Below are 9,505 nucleotides of genomic sequence, written 5' to 3' on the forward strand. Positions count from 1 at the left end.
TAATATTGGCTTGTGGACTAGAAGGATTTTAACCTTTGAACCACCTAAAAAAGTATTCGTGTCACCATTTTACTTTGAGATCATTCATCTGTTACGGTTCATTATCTAGCACTAATCCCACTCTTTATTCTATTAATTATCTATTGCCGAAAAACCGCGTCAACAAATATATTTAAAAGCATGAGAGATATGCCTGACATGCAACTGAGCTTGGATATTAGTGACATGTTGTAGTTGAAATAAAGGGGAAGAGAAGAGAATGAGGTAGTCGACATTGAGTTTGGGTGGGTGGGGGTTAAAATCTGGAATTGACAGAGAAGAGATTTGGGAATAAAGGTCAAGGGGGAGAGAAAGAATAAGGGAGAAAAGATAGAGGAGAAAGAAAAAAAATATATGTTTTATTTATTTATTTTTTAAATATTAAACTACGAATTTTGCGCCATACCATGCCTGGCAATAAAAATCCTTTTGCATCGCTTGTCTACAAGGCACAAAAGGCCATGGTGCAAAAGGCCATTTTTTTGTGTCGTGAGTAGTTTCCTTCTGACACATACTCAATTAACACTTATTCTGCAGTAGATTGCAACAAGTGAATAAAGGGACTGCCCTAGAAATCGTTGGACTGAAAATACTTAGACAAAGGGAGGACGAAATACAAGAAATTCTAACAAGTCCAAATAAGAAAAAGAACCACAATAACAGTGAAATCTGAAGCCATTTAACAAAAATAAAATTTCGAACATGAGAAAAGAAGGATTTGAAAATAAGAGTCTTTAATGTGAAATTAGGGATTTCAAATTTATCCAAACATATTGTAGAGAAAGTATTTTGATGTCGTCAGAACTGTAGCAGTTGCTGGTGCGAACCCCAGGTGCATGCCAAGAAAATCCATCCAGCTGTTGGTGAGAACTCCAAGTGCCGAGAACAATAGCAGTCATCTTTGTGTAGCGACCTTTGTTTTTTCTTCTAAGTATATAGTGTAGGGTTTTGGCAAAAATGAGACAATTATTTTCTATTTACTTATTTTATAAATAAAATATGATTTTATTCAGATTAAAAAAATCAAATTATAAAACTCCCAATTTTATACTCCTAATATTATAAAAAATAATTTTAAATTTCAAACCTTTACAAATTCTCTTAAATAATTGTTATTTGAAAATTTAAACTCCTCTTTAATTTAACTATCTCTATCCTTGAATTTTTCAAGGATATTTAAGTATATTTATTAAATTATATTAAAACATACAAAAATTAATTAATAATACTAAACAAAATTATATGGCATTATACCACACTTTAAGTAGAAATATTGTCTAGTGTTAAAAGAAAACATGCAGCAACAGTCTCATTCAAATTTTCGTCTCATGTAAGTTTTAATTTACATAGCACAACAGTTTGAGAGCTACCGTTATGTCATGTCTATTTTTAATACTAGACGACAGTTCTACGAAAACTGTGATCTCATGTCTGTCGTCTAAGTACAGTTTTGTAGTTACAGAATATTCTTCGCTTAGTTCTAGAGAAGTTACAACATATCTCATTTGTATTCAAAATACAAATGAATTTAAATAAATACAATTAAATACATTACTTAAATAAATATCCCTTAAAAAATAGGGTTAAATGCACACGGTTTTAACTACACCCACATAAATAGGGATTTATAACTGCATTCATGTGTTGCTTCAACGCACTTTCGAGCTTGCATAACACTTCGAGCTCAGCATTTCAATAACTTCGTCTCCTTGTTTAATCAGACTATTTTGAAACTGTCATTCAGAATGAACTTCTGCTTTCGAGCTCACATTGCATACTCGAGTGCAAATGACGTGGCACTTTAGACTTTATTGCTTATCTACCCAAGTAATCATACTGAATACTTTTTGTAATTTCGATATCTTCATTTGCGAGCCTATATTTTGAGGTTGCCATTTAAATCTTGAAATTTGGATGTAACAGTATTAAGTCTCCGTGCTTTTCTTAGGGAGCGTTGCATGACTTAAAAAGGTGAAGTAAAATATTTAAATTGTAGTAGTGTCTTTATTTTTTTAATATTTATTTTAAAATCATTTTAGATACTTTTAATTATTAACTAGTTTACTTTAAGGGTATTTTGGCATTAAAAAATATTTCGACCAAAATCTACATCAGAGGATTATTTTGATCAATTTTATACAAAACATGTGGCCAAAAGTTAATTTTCAAAATAAATTGTCAAAACAGGTAATTGGACAAAATATAGAATCCAAAATAATATATTCTCCAAAATATATTTCTGAAGAAATTTAGAAGATTGTAGAAGAGATGAAAGTATTTTTAAGAAAATTTAATGTTTAAAAGGAAATAAAAGTTAAAAGACGTATATATTGAATTCAAAACATTATTTATTGATATAATTGCACTAATTCTCAGGAAGTCATCAAGACTGAATAAGATTATGCTTCTGGTAATTATTCTGAATGAGAGCATAACCGAGTTGGTTCTCCTTATGCCTTTCACTTGTGTTTGAGATAAAACATAGATGTTTTCTGGCCACATGTTCTTCAGCAAGGTTTATTCAATACGATGTAATTCATACATCTAGCAATGCAAACATATTGTATTTGATAATTAAGAATTCAAATAGTCCTCGTAGAAAGTTTTTTCTTTATTATCTCCTACTCCATATCCGATCACAAATGAAATGAAAATATATAAATTAAATAGTCTCGCATTAATTCTTTGCACGAAGTATTAAATTTTTTTTTTTGGTAATTCAGATTTGTATATTGCTCATAAACAAATATTTTACACCTATCTCAGCACCATATTAGGCCTGATATTCCGAAGTATTAAATTTTACCAATTTACAGGGTCTTGAGAAGCTAAATTAAGTTGATTGTTAATTCAAGTATAGAGAAACGAAATTTACTTTTCTTTGAGTGCAAGAACTTATAGTACTAAATAAAATTTTCTCCCCTTCATATAATATTTTCTATTCTATATTAAACCAAATAGCAAGTTTGTAAAAACTCCAATCAGTCAAACATACCGTTGCATATAATAAGCAAAAAAAAAATTTTTTTTTGCCCTTCCAAACTCGATAATCTTACACACACACCAAACTTATGGCTTTGATGATGGCACCAAAACCTTACTGATGATATTATCCAGATTCACCAAAGAAGAGCCACCAAGCTCGGTGGCTTCATGTGCTTTGTGCTTCCACTCCATGGCCTTGTTTCTCATATCATTTCCTTTTTCTCCATCCATCAACTCCCTCACAAGCTTTTCCACATCATCTCTCTTAACATTGGGATTTATTTCCATTCCACTCCCCCAATAGTCGCACAAAAACTTACAATTAGTTTGTTGCTCGGCGAAGAAAGGCCAACAAATCGTTGGCACTCCTTCGCTCAAGCTTTCGAGTGTTGAGTTCCAACCACAATGCGTTAGGAAACCCCCAATCGCAGGGTGGCTAAGAACCTCTTCTTGTGGACACCAACTAGAAATCAGACTTCTCTCCCTTGTCTCTTCCACAAACTCCGAAGGTAAAATGGCCGAGTCTCCATCGACGAGGTCTGGCCTTATTATCCAAACAAAGGGTTTCTTACTGTTTGCCAAACCCCAAGCGAACTCAACAAGTTGTTCCGGAGTCACGGCAGTGATGCTGCCAAAGTTGACATAAACAATTGATTTGGAATCCTTTGAGTCCAACCATTGGAGGCATTCTAGCTCTTCTACCCATAAATTCGATGCAATGGAGGACAAACTTTTTGATTGAGTCTTGTTGACAAGTACATGGAGGGGGCCTAATGTGTAAATTGGACATGGGAACATGGACGAAAGAGCTTCCAAGACATTGTGCTCTAACGAGTCAAAAGTGTTAAAGATCATGGCATTTCCTGTTGAAGTTAGTTTAATCAATCTTATAACATACTTTACCATAAATTCATTTGGATTTGTTGTGCGTATGAAGCTTGGAAGATCTTTTAGTCGGATATCATTCACGGCTGGTATCCAGTCTATCAATGTATCCAGATACCCATTTGTAAAAGAGCTCTCATCTACAAAATTAACATTAAAATTATTATTAGTTGGAAATTTTATATCATATCTAATTTTATTGAAATAAATCTCTTACATAAATGTATTCCGGAAGTATACACAATTATGACAACAAAATTATGTGGCTTTCATATGTAGTATTAAATATAGGCTACTTACTTTTGCTTCTACCACTAGTAGGACATTTTTGTTTTTGGTTTGTGGAAAAATTATAACTAATTTTTTTTTTATATGAATGTGTATGTTGTAGTTATATATAGCAAGTCTCCAATATTTGTTTGAGAAATTTTGAATAATTTACCCTGACTAAATCAGGGTTCAAAAATTTATTTTACTTGCATATAAAAAAAACAGACATGGCATTTGATTATTTGAATTCCAATTTCGGTATGGTAAGTTATTTAGATTTTTCCAAAAATTAGTAGGATACCTGCTATAATTACAATGTATACTCTCATATAAAAAATTGAGTTATAATTTCTCTGCGTGCCAAAAGCAGAAACATTCATACCGATTGGAGCAAAAGCTAACTTTTAGCGACTTCATATGAAAGATTTAGAACATGTCCCACGTAAATACATTAGTTTTTCTTTTAACTACAACTGCAAGCATAACCTCAAACTAAACTGATACAACCACCAGCTCAAGAATACAACAAGAGAATTAAAATGTCTAACAAAATTAACTTACACCAACAAACACTAATTGTTACTAACTCAATAAAGAAATCGTTATATGGAATGAAATAATATCCTAGGCAGTGGTATAAAAAGATTATGTTTGATGCTTTTATTATGATAGTTCTTTTTATTATTAAATGATGAAAAAGTGTTGAAAATCTAAATTTGATAGGGAGATCTTGATACTTTTGAGATTGGGGCATATGAAAGATAGAAATACGGGTTTTGGAAAGGTATTCCATGGATGTAGCAAACCCTGTTATAGTGCCCTTGTTAACTAATTTCAGAAAAGAAAAATTGAAGTAAAATTTCAATTAAAAATTGGATATTATTTAATTAATTTTATTTTATAGGGTTAGTTTAATTTTTTGGCAAAAGAAATATATTAATGACATAAATATAATTTTATTTCATGTTTAAGTATTGTATTATATTTTCAAGTTCGTTACATCTATTACAGATATCGCTGTATTTTTTTTGTCACTTACAAAGGGTAAATTGTTTTTATTATTTAATATCATTACATACAGTCACCAGTGGCCAACAACCAGAACAAAGAATACTAAATGAAATAAAAGATGGGAGAAAGGGAAACAATGCATGTGCAATCCTTTCTGTATTTTATTATGGCTTACATTTATTGAATGTTATTATTTACATCCATACATGTAATAATTTAATTTTCTTTTTACTATAGTTTATGGGACTTATGAGTACAAAAAACGAACATGAGATTTCTGGTATATAAGAGTAAACTATAAAATGAAAATAAATTTTTTATTTTGAAATAAATATGGTGGTTTGATCTAATAATTGAGAAAAAAGTTAAACTTGCATTTTTGTACATACAGTTGAATTCACGCAAACTAAGAGCATTCCCAATGGTATCTTCATAATACAAATTCTCAATAATATTTAGCTAACTCATATATCTTCAGTAAGTTTTTTTATACATATATTTATAATAATTATGCATAAACTTCAATTAAATTATAGTTACATTTACATTATTTATATAATTTTTTAATATTTTTTATAAGCTTTTTCTTTCCAATTTTATTAATTTTTTTTCTTTTTTAATTATTTAATAATATATATTTAAAGATATAATATTTTAAAAAAATAGAGAAAAATAAAGAATCTGATGTAAAGTATAATGTAAAAATGTGAGGTAAAACAGAAAAAAAAAGATTTTATAGTGAAATATTTTGAAGAATATAATAGAGTACTCATTAATAATACTCTAACAATTAAATTAATATATTTATTAAAAGAAACAAAGAAGTAATTAAACCCATTAAAAATGACACCACACAAGCTGCTTACAATAAATTTAAAAGTAGTTAGAGCGCTTCCAATAGAAGATGAAAACTCATTTATTCTCTACAATAAAAAAGAGAAGTCCAAAAAGTGTTAAAATATATATCTTTATCTGGTTATGTATTTTAAATATATTTCATAACAACGAATAAAAAAAGAAGTATATATCCAAAATGTTTTAAAATATATCTTTATCCGGTGATGTAATATTAATAAGCTCAGCACTATTCATTGTTTCAAATATATTTTATTAATTTTTAAAATTTAATTTATATGTGTATATTAATATTATATATATTCAAAATATATTAAAAATATAATATTTAAATAATATAATTGAAAAAATTAATGTATTTTATTATGCGAAAATTTAATAAAAAAAAAGAAAAAATAAGGTTTTATTTAATTGGTAGAACAATAAATAGCTAGCAGAAGATTATTATTACTATATCTGTTTTCAAAGAAACTTAAACGATTACTATTTTTTTGCTAAGAAAGATAAAACGATTATCAATAGATATATCTTTCTATCTTTTCTTTATTTTATTTGTTCTTTCTTTTGAATCTCATGTTGTCCTCATCATCTTACTCCTTTCGTTTCTATTCATATTTTGTCTTTTTCCTGCTATAGTCTAGATATATACGAGTGTACAATTACTTTATATTTTATTATAATATCTTTAAACGAGTCTTATCTTCTTCAACCTTGGGTTTTAAAAATTTATCCACATTTTGTACTTTATTAAGTTGAATATTCGTTGTTTCATTGTCATAAACTATACTAAAAAAGCCTTTCTTTTTTACAAAAATAAAAATATACCTTATAGTAAACGTGCAAAATAGTTCATTTTTAATCTATAGTTTTTTTAAAAAGAAAAACAAGTAACCAGTATATGTTTGTATATTTTATAAAATGATTGGTAACTTTCATTGATGTTATTTTTTTTCCTGAGGGAGATTCTTAATAAATATAAATATAGTTAAAAAAAAAATCACCTAAATAAATATAAACACCGGTGCATGCATCATATCATTACTCATGTTACTTTATATAATATAAATACACGTGTGGAAACGTACAATTAAATTCAATACGAACACCTACCACCTCCTGCAATATATATATTACTTTGAGAAATGGTAAAAGATCACCTAGACTTTGTCACCTATATTACTATTTGTATAAATAAATATATTGAGCTTTATATAATTAAATTTAAATTAAAATTACTAAATTGTAGTAATAATCATACGTCATATCCTAAAATATTAGGGTCCGATTGATATTTGATTGATATCTAATTTTATGTTTTTAAATACTTAAAATTAGTGGGACACATTATAATTAGTGATTGGTAGTTTGTTTTTTAAAATCAAATTTAAATCTGTATCTAAAATTTGTTAAGGAAAATTGAAAACGAAAAAAATTTGTTTTCTCAGTTTTGTGAAATTATTTTGCAAAATCTGTTATATTTTTAAATTTAATATCAATCACAGATTCAGTTTTTTAAAACTCAAATTTTTTTTACTGATATTGAACCAATCACATTTTCAGAAATATGTTTTTAGTCACTAAATTCAAATTTTCATTTCAAAATCTCAATTTTTAAAAATACAATTTTCTAATGACAAACCAATCGTACCATTAGACACCCTAGAGTAGTTTATAATAATATTTAAATGATGAGTACCTATCAGTACTATATAAATAGTTATATTATTATTAGTTTAATTCAATATTAGTATTATATATATAAATTTGAAAATACAAACCATTGTCATCGCTCTCATATGGTGGTGTATACATTAAAATGCTTAAAATCAATGCTACTGTTAGATAATAAACAATACATGAGCCATGATTTTTCAGTTTATGATGGTAATTTGAAATCACAGCCACTTTTTAAGCAATTAATCAAAACTCAAAAGTAAGAGTCAACACAAATATAATAAGTACATCACATGCCAGTGAAGTGAATGCCAACTTCAAGAAATACGGCCAAACAAAGACAAAAAGAAAAATTTAAATCATAATAAATGGAATAAGTTAAAAAACAAAAAAAAGCACATAGTAATCAAATTGTGAAGTAACAGAGGATTAGATATGGTGTATTTTCGTACCTTTAAAGGGTGTAAACCCTTTATTGACAAGATTCTCATACTGTGTATACCCCAACAAGCCACAAGCACTGATCGTCCAAAACAGCGCAACAGGTATTCCAAACTCTTCACCAGCTGTAAGTGTGAACGGCATAGCAGGATCCGAAACGACACAGCTCACCGGTGGAACAGCACCGCCGCTACTAGAGCTGGCGTCGTTTAGCTGGAAGAGAAGTTTTCGAAAGGGGTCTAGGCAGGTCTTTTCGGTGGACTCGCACAGGGATGGGATGTCCTGCGTGGCGTCGGCTTTGTTCTCCGTCGGAGGAAGGCCGTCCGGGATTGATTCGAAGCGAAAATCGGGCAAGCCATCGAGGGAGTTGGGGCCTCTAGATTTGAGGAGACGGTTGTGGTTGAAGTGGGTGTTGACGAAGGTTATGTGGAAGCCTCTCTGGTGGAGAAGCTTGGCCAGTTTCAGCATAGGGTTTATATGGCCCTGTGCTGGGTATGGGATGCATACTGCGTGAGGCTTAGTTTCCATGGTCATTTTTCTTGGTTTTCTTACACAACTGGACTGATGATGATGGTGAACAAGATTAAGAACCTTTCTTTTATTTATATATAGATGACAGCTCTAGAGACTATAGAGATGGACCACGCTCATTATTGTTTATTCGTAGTAATTAAACTAGTTATTAGATTTTTGTCCTATTCATTGCTAGAAAAAGATGGACTTATTAACATATTATTTTCTTTTTAACCTAAGAAAATTGAAAGATATCAGTTTTAAAAAGTTAGAATTTGGCAACAATAGCAATCTCTCCACAAAGTGTTGTGCCTTTTGTATATATTTTGTCATCAGTGACGACAACATTTTTTAAAGGCTCTGTATTGATCAACAATTGGTTACATATAACACAGAGAATTAAAAAAAAAAAATTTAAATAACGACAATATTAAAAATTGGTTGCATAATTGTATTGATAATTAGTGGTTAAATAGTATTTAAATTTAAGTTGTCTATCTATGTTACTTTTTCTTTTTTTATGGATCCGTATAATATTAATTTGTTTAAAGGCAAATATTGATCAACAATTGGTTACATAACAACATCAATTATTGGCTGCATATGAGAAAGTGGTTACAGTTTAAATTTAAGTTGTCAATTACGTATGACAAACGTGTTTTTTAAATATATACGTATGATATTAATTTCTTAGTATAAATATATTTTTTATTATATAATATAAAATATACGTATATGTGTTGGACCCGCTAACAAAAGAACACCTAACATAATGACAAATCAGCAAACACATGCATTACTATGCATATAGAATTAGCAGGCGGCTTTTGAT

The 9,505-nt window shown here is 29.2% G+C and overlaps 1 protein-coding gene across 1 annotated transcript; it reads right to left on the bottom strand.

Moving 5' to 3' along the window:
* Window positions 1-2,934: 2,934 nt before the first annotated feature.
* On the bottom strand, window positions 2,935-8,751 carry LOC133781974 (7-deoxyloganetin glucosyltransferase-like). Its single transcript, XM_062221099.1, has 2 exons — window positions 8,172-8,751; window positions 2,935-4,049 (listed from the first exon to the last, which is right to left on the bottom strand). The coding sequence occupies exons 1-2, from the start codon at window positions 8,692-8,694 to the stop codon at window positions 3,109-3,111; spliced, it is 1,464 nt and encodes a 487-aa protein (XP_062077083.1). The 5' UTR covers window positions 8,695-8,751; the 3' UTR covers window positions 2,935-3,108.
* Between the last annotated feature and the right edge of the window lie 754 nt (window positions 8,752-9,505).

This window comes from Humulus lupulus, chromosome 6 (genome assembly GCF_963169125.1).
Source record: "Humulus lupulus chromosome 6, drHumLupu1.1, whole genome shotgun sequence".
Taxonomy (NCBI): Eukaryota; Viridiplantae; Streptophyta; class Magnoliopsida; order Rosales; family Cannabaceae; genus Humulus; species Humulus lupulus.

Excerpts from the sequence above, each read along its gene's own strand:
- LOC133781974 (XM_062221099.1), bottom strand. The coding sequence starts at position 8,694 with ATGACCATGGAAACTAAGCCTCACGCAGTATGCATCCCATACCCAGCA. Across the intron at positions 4,050-8,171 it reads AGGGTTTACACCCTTTAAAG|ATGAGAGCTCTTTTACAAAT; the intron begins GTACGAAAATAC and ends TTAATTTTGTAG.